Genomic DNA, 9,330 nt, shown 5'->3' on the forward strand with positions numbered 1-9,330 from the left:
TTTACTATTAACTTAACTAATTTTCAAGTTTTAATAAGTTGGACGATTAATTAGTTTGGAGACAAAATTTTGAAAGTAAAAAGACACTAATATGATTATTGTTTTGAAAACTTTGATGTAACTTTTGTGTATGCATAAAACAAGAAACTTGCCATGATTTTAAGTGAGCATCAAATCGATTCGTCCACAACACTATGTATATTTTCTGATCATTTTCTACATCATAGAGTTATCTAAGAATCTATGTATATTTCTGATCTTAAACTATGTATAACATCAATATAGATAATTTGAATAAAATGATCGAAGTAAACTAGAAATAAATATATACGTTCGGTCATCTTCAGATATTGATTCGAATCCATTCAGATTCAAATATACAATCTCTCATAATCCGTTCATGTATTTTATATTTGATCAAGTTCGAATTCGACTTTTGAATCTGGGAAGAGCGGCCAAGATAATCCGAACATTAAAATCATCCCCCCATGAGTGGGCTCAGAGTTTAGCCAAGCACTCACACAACCCAAGCCATATTAAAAAGAACACATTTAAAACATTTATACAGAAATTAAAAGTTGAAATCGAACACGTATCTACGTATACGTCTGGTTGGCATATATGCTAAAGACTAAATTATATTATAGTATTATATACGCATACATATACTTTGTATGTCTATATATGTGATATTATGCAAACCCAAATCTGTTGACTGTTGTTAGACTTCTTCATTTACTCTCTGTGACACCCATTTACTATCTTCTTTCTCTTTGTCCACGTCATTGCTCTCTATTTCTCTCTATTTCTTCTGTCAACATGAAGGGTTTCAACACCGAACAAGATCACCCCGCGGCGGAATCCGGCAACGTCTACGACGTGTCTGATCCCACAAAGAACGTTGATGACGATGGCCGAGAGAAGAGAACTGGGACGTGGCTTACGGCGAGTGCGCATATTATCACGGCGGTGATAGGCTCCGGAGTTTTGTCGTTAGCATGGGCTATAGCTCAGCTTGGTTGGATCGCAGGGACTTTGATTTTGGTCATTTTCTCTTTTATCACTTATTTCACTTCCACGATGCTCGCTGATTGCTACCGTGCGCCGGATCCTGTCACCGGAAAACGAAATTACACTTACATGGACGTTGTTCGTTCTTACCTTGGTATGTTTTTCGGTCTCTTTTCTTCTCTATATTACATTTTTCTTGTAAAGTAGATTTGAAAAAAAATAAGTTCAAAAAAAAAAAGTAGATTTGAAAAAAATTGATACTTTTGCACCAACTTTACTATTTTAATTAAAAAGTGTTTTATTATATATACAAAATTCTCAGTACTAGTGAAAGAAATAGTTTTCTTCAAGGCATGGTTCATTTTTTTTCTTAAAAAAAAAGATTATGTTTTATGTATATAGATACTGACTGTGTGGTATTTAGTTAGGATGATGCTTGTTCGAAAAATATTGTGGTTAGAACAGAAAAAGAAGATAATAGTATGAAAGTTGATTGGAATCATAACCGCAGGTGGTAGGAAAGTGCAGCTTTGTGGTGTGGCACAGTATGGGAATCTAATAGGGATCACTGTTGGTTACACCATCACTGCTTCTATTAGCTTGGTGTAAGTCAACCGTTAGTAAATGTATTGTTCTTGTCGTAACGGTGATTACATGCAGTTTTACAAGTTGTGAAAGATATTAATGTGTTTGTAATATGGTGTTTGCGCAGAGCGGTCGGGAAAGCAAACTGTTTCCACAAGAAAGGGCACGAGGCAGACTGTACTATATCGAATTATCCGTATATGGCAGTTTTCGGGATCATTCAGATTATTCTTAGCCAGATCCCGAACTTCCACAAGCTCTCTTTTCTCTCCCTTATGGCTGCGGTGATGTCCTTCACTTACGCAACTATTGGGATTGGCCTAGCCATTGCGACCGTCGCAGGTACATACAATTCTTTCAAGATTGAATTAGTAGCAAAGTTACAATTACTAACCATCTTAGTCAAACAAATTGTATTTTCAAAGTAGCTAAGTTGTAGCTAGATAGACCAAATGGTCCACTCTTAGTAGATGAAGTCTATATATATATATATATATATATATAGCGATCTTTTTAATTAACTAACGGTTAATATGTTGCGGTATGGAAAGGTGGGAAAGTGGGTAAGACGAATATGACAGGCACGGTGGTAGGAGTTGATGTGACTGCGGCTCAGAAGATATGGAGATCGTTTCAAGCGGTTGGGGACATTGCGTTTGCATATGCTTACGCCACCGTTCTCATCGAGATTCAGGCAAGTTTTTCATATCAAATATCTATGGAATCTTGTTAGCTTTGAATATGAACCTCTTGATAGAATTGTGGTTAGAGATTATTGACATTGACAATCGATTCCCTCTGGACCACTTTTTATTTGCTTTATTCAAAAGAGTCAAAAAGAAGAGAACCTGTCTTTTAGCTTAAAGGTATAACATTAACATGTGCCTATTAATGACAAGATGTCATATTCAAAGACATTGTCAACCTCTTCTCCATAGCAAACAATAATAATTCTTATCAACTGAGTTTAGCTTATTGATTTGAGACAACAACTCATAGTTTTTGTCTCTTAATGATAGTATAGTTTTCACTATTAATATGTTACGGTATTTGGTAACATAGAGTATATGTCGACTGATAGTGACGGCCTAATAAGATTAAGTTAAACACATGAGACAAAATTGGATTAAAGTGTGAATTTACGTACACTAACCGGGGAAAGTTGATGCTTTTTGCAGGATACATTGAAATCTAGCCCAGCAGAGAACAAATCTATGAAAAGAGCAAGCCTTGTGGGAGTATCAACCACCACTTTCTTCTACATATTATGTGGTTGTCTCGGCTATGCTGCATTTGGAAACAAAGCACCAGGAGATTTCCTCACAGATTTTGGGTTTTACGAGCCCTTTTGGCTCATTGACTTTGCAAATGCTTGCATTGCTTTCCACCTTATCGGTGCTTATCAGGTAAAACCCAAAACCAAAAAGAGAAACAGATTAAGTTTTTGCACTTTCTCTCTGTTTAGCTAATGACATAAGAACCATACTCTTGCAGGTGTTTGCACAGCCCATCTTCCAGTTTGTTGAGAAGAGATGCAATAGAAACTGGCCTGACAACAAGTTCATCATTTCTGAGTATTCAGTAAACGTACTTTTCCTTGGAAAATTTAACATCAGCCTCTTCAGGTTGGTGTGGAGGACAGCTTACGTGGTTATAACCACTGTGGTAGCTATGATATTCCCTTTCTTCAATGCGATCTTGGGTCTTATCGGTGCAGCTTCTTTCTGGCCTTTAACGGTTTATTTCCCCGTGGAGATGCACATTGCACAGACTAAGGTTAAGAAGTACTCTCCTAGATGGATTGGGCTGAAAATGCTGTGCTGGGTTTGCTTGATCGTCTCGCTCTTAGCTGCTGCTGGATCCATCGCAGGACTGATAAGTAGTGTCAAGACATACAAGCCTTTCCGAACTATCCACGAGTGAGAGTTTCATGCTAAAAATAAAGTTATGTACTAGTTTGGTCTTTATTTTTAACTACTTGGTATCTAAATCTAAATGAAAATGCTTTTATTGCTGAAAAAGCTATATATATCTGTATCCACAGCTTGCAATCCATTACATATGAGCTTTTCAGATCTTTGCAAATTTGATTATAACCGTAAGAACATAACACTAACGTCTGAAGAGAAACAATGAATCTCATCTACTTGCAGTAATTGATTTGTGTAAGAACACCAATATAAAGTCGGTAAGAAACGCATAACCGAATCTTATAATTAAAGTAGACTGATATTCATTCAGACATTTCGCCTAATAGCCAAATCATAGCAATAGAGTCAGTACCGGTCCGGACATCCGTGGTGCCTAAAGCACACGGCCAATATGATGCCCCTAACTATAACTTTTTTCTTTTCGTAATATGAATATATAATCAGACAATGTAAAATATTATTAAGTTTAATTTGTTTTCATAGAATAAAAAGTAAAAAAAGGTAATACATTATTTATGAAAGATAACTCTCCTTGTTTTTTTTCCTGCAAAATCATTTATCAGCTTCGAGTAATCAAGTTTTTCTGCTAATTCATGCTCTATGGATATCATCGACAGTCCATTCAAACGCTCCTGAGACATAGTCGAACGTAGATAATTCTTGATGAGCTTCAACTTTGAAAAACTTCTTTCTGCAGAAGCAACTGAAATCGGAATTGTTAGTAATATACGATAAGCGATCTCTGTGTTTGGATAACAACCATCCATTCTTTTTAGAAATTCCAAGATCTGGATCGCCTTTGTAACTTCTTCTGGTAACATTCCTCTTAGATATTGAAGTTCCAAAAACAAGTGTTTTCCATCTACATCAAAATGTCCATCATGCTCTAGAGAAGCTTCAAGCTTGCCACAAGATATCATCAATTCATCATCTTTTGCTGACTTTAGCCTTTTCAAACCAAACAAAAACCCAAAGATTTCTTCGTACCGCTGAAACTGCTCGAATCTAACCCCAAATGACACTATAGCTTGATCCAAAATGTTGATGAAATAATCAATCCTAAAACTCTCTTCCGCGTTTAGCTGGTAACTATCATCAACTTTTTCAGCATCTTCACCAAAATGCTTTTTCTTTTTTATTAACCGCTTTGGCTTTGAAGAAAATGTTGGTTCGATCTCCATGTCAATGGCAGTTTGCATAGCTTCAGCTTTTGCTTTCTCAAAACCAGTTTCTCTGTAGCCTTTCAAGTAACCAACAAGCCCTCCTAACTGGATAATAGCAGCCTCAAGATCCATATCCTCTGATTGTAAAGATTTGCTCACTGTATTGACAACATAAAGCAAATCATACCAAATTACCATGCCAAACAAGAACTCAAATCTTCCAATTCCATGTGTTTCACTTTCTGCAAGACACTCAGCTTCACTACGATGTCCAAGATTACCACTGTTCTCTGCTAAATAAAACAAAGCCTCTCGTATCTTTACAGCTTGAAACCTTATTGGTTTTACACTAGCAATACGACTTTCCCAACGAGTCTGTGATAATTGTTTAAGTGTAGTACCTTTCACCATCTCTCTGTAAACTTCCCAGTTGTTGGTTGATGAAAACAGATTGTATAAACGTTGCACAGTGCCAAAAAATGAAACTGCTTTCTCAGTTGAAGAAGCCATGTCACAAAGAGCAAGATTGAGACTGTGACACCCACATGGAGTGTAAAATGCCCTTGGATTAATATCCAGCAGTCTTTTCTGAACACCCTTATGCTTTCCTTTCATATTAGACCCGTTGTCGTAACCTTGTCCTCTTACATCACCAATATTTAACTTAAGATCAGCCAATGCATTTTGAAGAGTGGTAAAAATTCCTTCTCCTGTTGTGTCTTTGATTTCCAAGAATGACAAAAAGAACTCCTCAACCTTAGGTGAATCCGTAGAAACATCTACACATCGAATTAAAAAAGTCATCTGCTCTTTGTGACTAATATCAGGAGTAGTATCCAAAATGATTGAAAAATACTTTGCCTCTTGAATCTTCTTTAAGATTACCATCCTAATCTCATTAGCAAGTAATTCTATCAACTCATTCTGAATCTTATGACTAAGATAATGGTACTGAGTTTCACCTTTGTCAATCCGTCGAATGTGCTCCTTCATTACTTCATCAAAGCCTCCAATCATCTTAATAAAAGCCAAGAAGTTTCCACTGTTTGGATCACTGACCTTTTCGTCATCTCCACGAAAGGCTAGATTTCTTTCTGCTAGAGTCTTTACCACTGCAATTATCCTCAACATAACATCTCTCCAATGTTTCTTCTCCTTGTTAATTGCCTCCTCCAAATGCTTATCAATAGTTTCACTCTTTTTCAGCCTCATTTCAAGCTCAATCCAGCGGCTCATGCAAACAATATGGTTGTAAGTAGTTTCATGGTTTTTCAGCCTATGTGAAGCATTTCTCCAATCATCATATCCAGCAGTTACCAATAGAGGAGGAAATGTTTCATGCGTGAATAATTTACAGCAAAAACAAAAGATTTTATCTTTAGATTTTGAGTAAACTAACCATCTCCTGTCTTGTTTCTCTCCATTGCTCATCCTTCTTGTAAAACATGAATAAGTGAAACATCTTTCAATACGATCTCTTGGAAAAAGATAATCAACTGGAGGTCTTGTAGGTGGACCTCTCTCAACCAAATAATCTCTCATTCTCTGTTCAATGTTCTTCCAATTTCCAAGATCATCCATATCAACATCTTCATGGAAGCTTCTAATATCATCAACTTTCTCTTGGGATTCTATGTTTTCATTCTCAGATTGTTCTTTGTCCACATTCATACAATCTGCATCATCTCTAGCAGTTTCTTCTTCACTCTTATCATGAACATCTTCTTCAATAACAAACTCTTCATCTTCTTTTTCCTCTTCAGCTTCAGAAATTTCATCAGGTTTAGAACTTTTAGTTATTGTGACATACTTAAGCATAGCATTGGTTTGAGATTTGATCACTTCATCTTGTCTGGCTTTTTTGTTCCTATTTTTAGCTCCACTTGATTGAATTCTTATTCTATTTCCTGGAAGCATTCTTTACAGACTACAATTCAAAAACATTAAAAAGAAAAACATAATTTAGATAATAGACACCAATAGATTACATATGCTAGAACATAAAACAAGTAAATCACAATCAAAAGTTAACGAAAACAAAAAGAACAAAGAAAAATTTTTACATAGATTCAGAGAAGATCAAATATGGTTGATAGGCAGAAAAAAATAAAGAAGAAAGTTGAAGAAGAGAAGATAGAACGTCAATTGTTAGGATAAACAAAATAGGTATTATTGTAATTTACTTTTTTAATCATTTAATATAATCAGTTAGAAAAGGTAAATCAATCTTCACGATTATCTTTTGGCTATTGGCAAAGGTAAAAAAAAAAAAAAAATTGGTAATTTGCCTTTATTATAGGCGAACAGGGAAAATGGAAGGCGGAAGATTCGAACCCGGGCGGAGAGGAGAAAGAAGATATACAATAGCCACTGCACTAAAGAAACTCGCTATACAAACTGCCCCTAAAATACTTATAAACCTTGGCGCCCCAAGCGTTTGCTTTATGGGCTTTAGCCCTGGGCCGGGCCTGAATAGAGTACAAACTCATAACCAAACCTAAGACCCGAAATTTGAAAAGGCATTTACAGATCTGATAAAAAAGTAATGCTGCTATCGTTCTTCTTTCCCTTAACCCCTTTCACTCCTGATTCTCCTGGCAAGCTGAATATCCTTAAGCATGAACGTAACCCTTCTGGCATGAATGGCACAGAGGTTCGTGTCTTCGAACAGGCCAACCAGATAAGCCTCAGCTGCTTCATGTAATGCCGTGACGGCGCTTCTAAATAACAAGTCTGGAGGGGAAGCAAGCAGATCAAAAAGTGACACCCATCTCCTTTTTTCTCGAAAAGGGCGTGTTACCATCAACATCTCAAGACACACATCGCATACCTACATCTCCACTCACCCATAACCCAAATAAAAATCCGAATAAAATTACCCAGCAGCACCAATCTGTCCAAAAATCATATATTTGTACTATGCTAAACCCAAAGTCCATAAACTCGACATAACACTCCGAATAAATATAATTTAATCTTAACACGTAACAAATATGATACCTAAAATACTCAAAAAACATACAATGGTCCTAACGAGGTGCACATTCGCTGCCCACAAACAAGCCAAAAACATCACCGAGAAAGTGCTTGGTATCACCGTCCATAGACGATTTATCGACTTCTCCAGGCTACGGCCAAATCGGTCGAATAAAGCTAGCCGTAACCTCCATACAATATGGCATACATAAGCACATCTTTGTATTCGTCTCAAACAAATTTTACCTAAGAATTTCAAGTGAAACAATCAATGTTGAATCATCTAATAACCTATTTCCAATTTAAGCAACAAACCTAAATAACTAATCATGCAAATGCCAAAAATGACTCAAGACAGACTAAATTCACAAAGACCGAACATATTAGAACTAAACTATATTTATTCGAAATCCTAGACCGTGTGCGAGAAATTCAAGAAATCCTTCACCTTAGCCAAGATTAAAGATGGATCAGAAATGCTCGGTTACTGATATGTTTTGTCCAACAAGACTTGGCTTACACTTTAGAAAGAATTACAGTGAAGGATGAACATAACTCTAGAACTTTGGTTCAAAATCTTCAAAAATTCGGCTTTATCCTGGATACTCGGGTTCCAATACCCATGGATTCGTTGTTTGTTTACTGGCTTCATATAATTCAGAAAATACTAGTTTTCTCGAAGCCAACACAAAGCGGCTTTTCATTCCCTTGTTTAGCTGTAACCCTCGTTCACCTAAAATAGAAAAAGGCGACATCTCTTATGTCAATGATACCAAAGAGATTAAATGAATGGAATTGGGATATGGATTTATGGATGGAATCAAATTCGCAGTATTTACAGAGGTCTACGAATCTATTCTAACTCTCAACGAATTCAAGGAATTTATATGTTTCCACAAATAATTTAAGTTCAATTTCGTAGTCAATCTTATTTCTGATAGAATCTAAATTTAAAATTGAATCTAAATTTTTCCATTATTTACATTTCATGCCTGTAATAGTGTGAAAGGACACTATAGCTTCAATTCGATTCATTCTTAACAGCGAGTGAGTTAAGCCTCTAAAGTTTGATAACTCTTCCCCTATCTCAATAAAGTTTATAAGAACATCTCGAGAACAGGCCATTCAACAAGGAGATTCTGAAATGGTGGATGCTTGGTTTGCTCAAGCCGCCTAGTATTGGAAAAAGTTTGTAACTCACTTGCTTGCTAAAGGTAGTTCGATTCAAAAAGCATTTTCCGGAACAAGAGTGAAAAGGCTGCTGACCAGGTTGATCCATTTTTCGAGGACTGTCCATGAGCAGCCCAAAATCTAAAACAAGGTGATTGCTAAAGAGAATTACTAAATAAATGAGTATTTCCTCTAGATGGACGAAGATCCGCATGCTGGATCCTCTACTATTGCTTTGCTTACTACGCATGACATGACACGTTTAAGGTTTGTGATACCAAGATTAGAGCACCCTCACGCAAATACCCAACTTGGGTTTCCTATTTTTTTTTTTTTGCTGATTTAAAAAAAAAAAAATTTAAAAATGAACCAATCGCAGGCCGCCACGTATCAGTGGGGTCCGCGAAACAGTACAAAAGACGTCCCTTATTTCGCGACAGAAGACACGGTCTCCCCCTTTTTGGTGGGGCCCACACCACCTTTTCCCTTAAAAA

At 36.4% G+C, this 9,330-nt stretch overlaps 2 protein-coding genes across 2 annotated transcripts; one reads left to right on the plus strand and one right to left on the minus strand.

Moving 5' to 3' along the window:
• Window positions 1-625: 625 nt before the first annotated feature.
• LOC106445766 (amino acid permease 1) lies at window positions 626-3,635 on the plus strand. The gene is made up of 6 exons (XM_013887394.3): window positions 626-1,165; window positions 1,523-1,616; window positions 1,724-1,938; window positions 2,148-2,290; window positions 2,775-3,002; window positions 3,091-3,635. Exons 1-6 carry the CDS (start codon window positions 820-822, stop codon window positions 3,517-3,519), a joined length of 1,455 nt encoding a protein of 484 aa, XP_013742848.1. The 5' UTR covers window positions 626-819; the 3' UTR covers window positions 3,520-3,635.
• A 188-nt stretch (window positions 3,636-3,823) lies between these two features.
• On the minus strand, window positions 3,824-7,565 carry LOC106448131 (zinc finger MYM-type protein 1-like). Its single transcript, XM_048745863.1, has one exon. The coding sequence runs from the start codon at window positions 6,605-6,607 to the stop codon at window positions 4,037-4,039; it is 2,571 nt and encodes an 856-aa protein (XP_048601820.1). The 5' UTR covers window positions 6,608-7,565; the 3' UTR covers window positions 3,824-4,036.
• Window positions 7,566-9,330: the final 1,765 nt, after the last annotated feature.

The sequence above is a fragment of the Brassica napus genome, chromosome C1, assembly GCF_020379485.1.
Source record: "Brassica napus cultivar Da-Ae chromosome C1, Da-Ae, whole genome shotgun sequence".
In the NCBI taxonomy this organism is placed as follows: Eukaryota; Viridiplantae; Streptophyta; class Magnoliopsida; order Brassicales; family Brassicaceae; genus Brassica; species Brassica napus.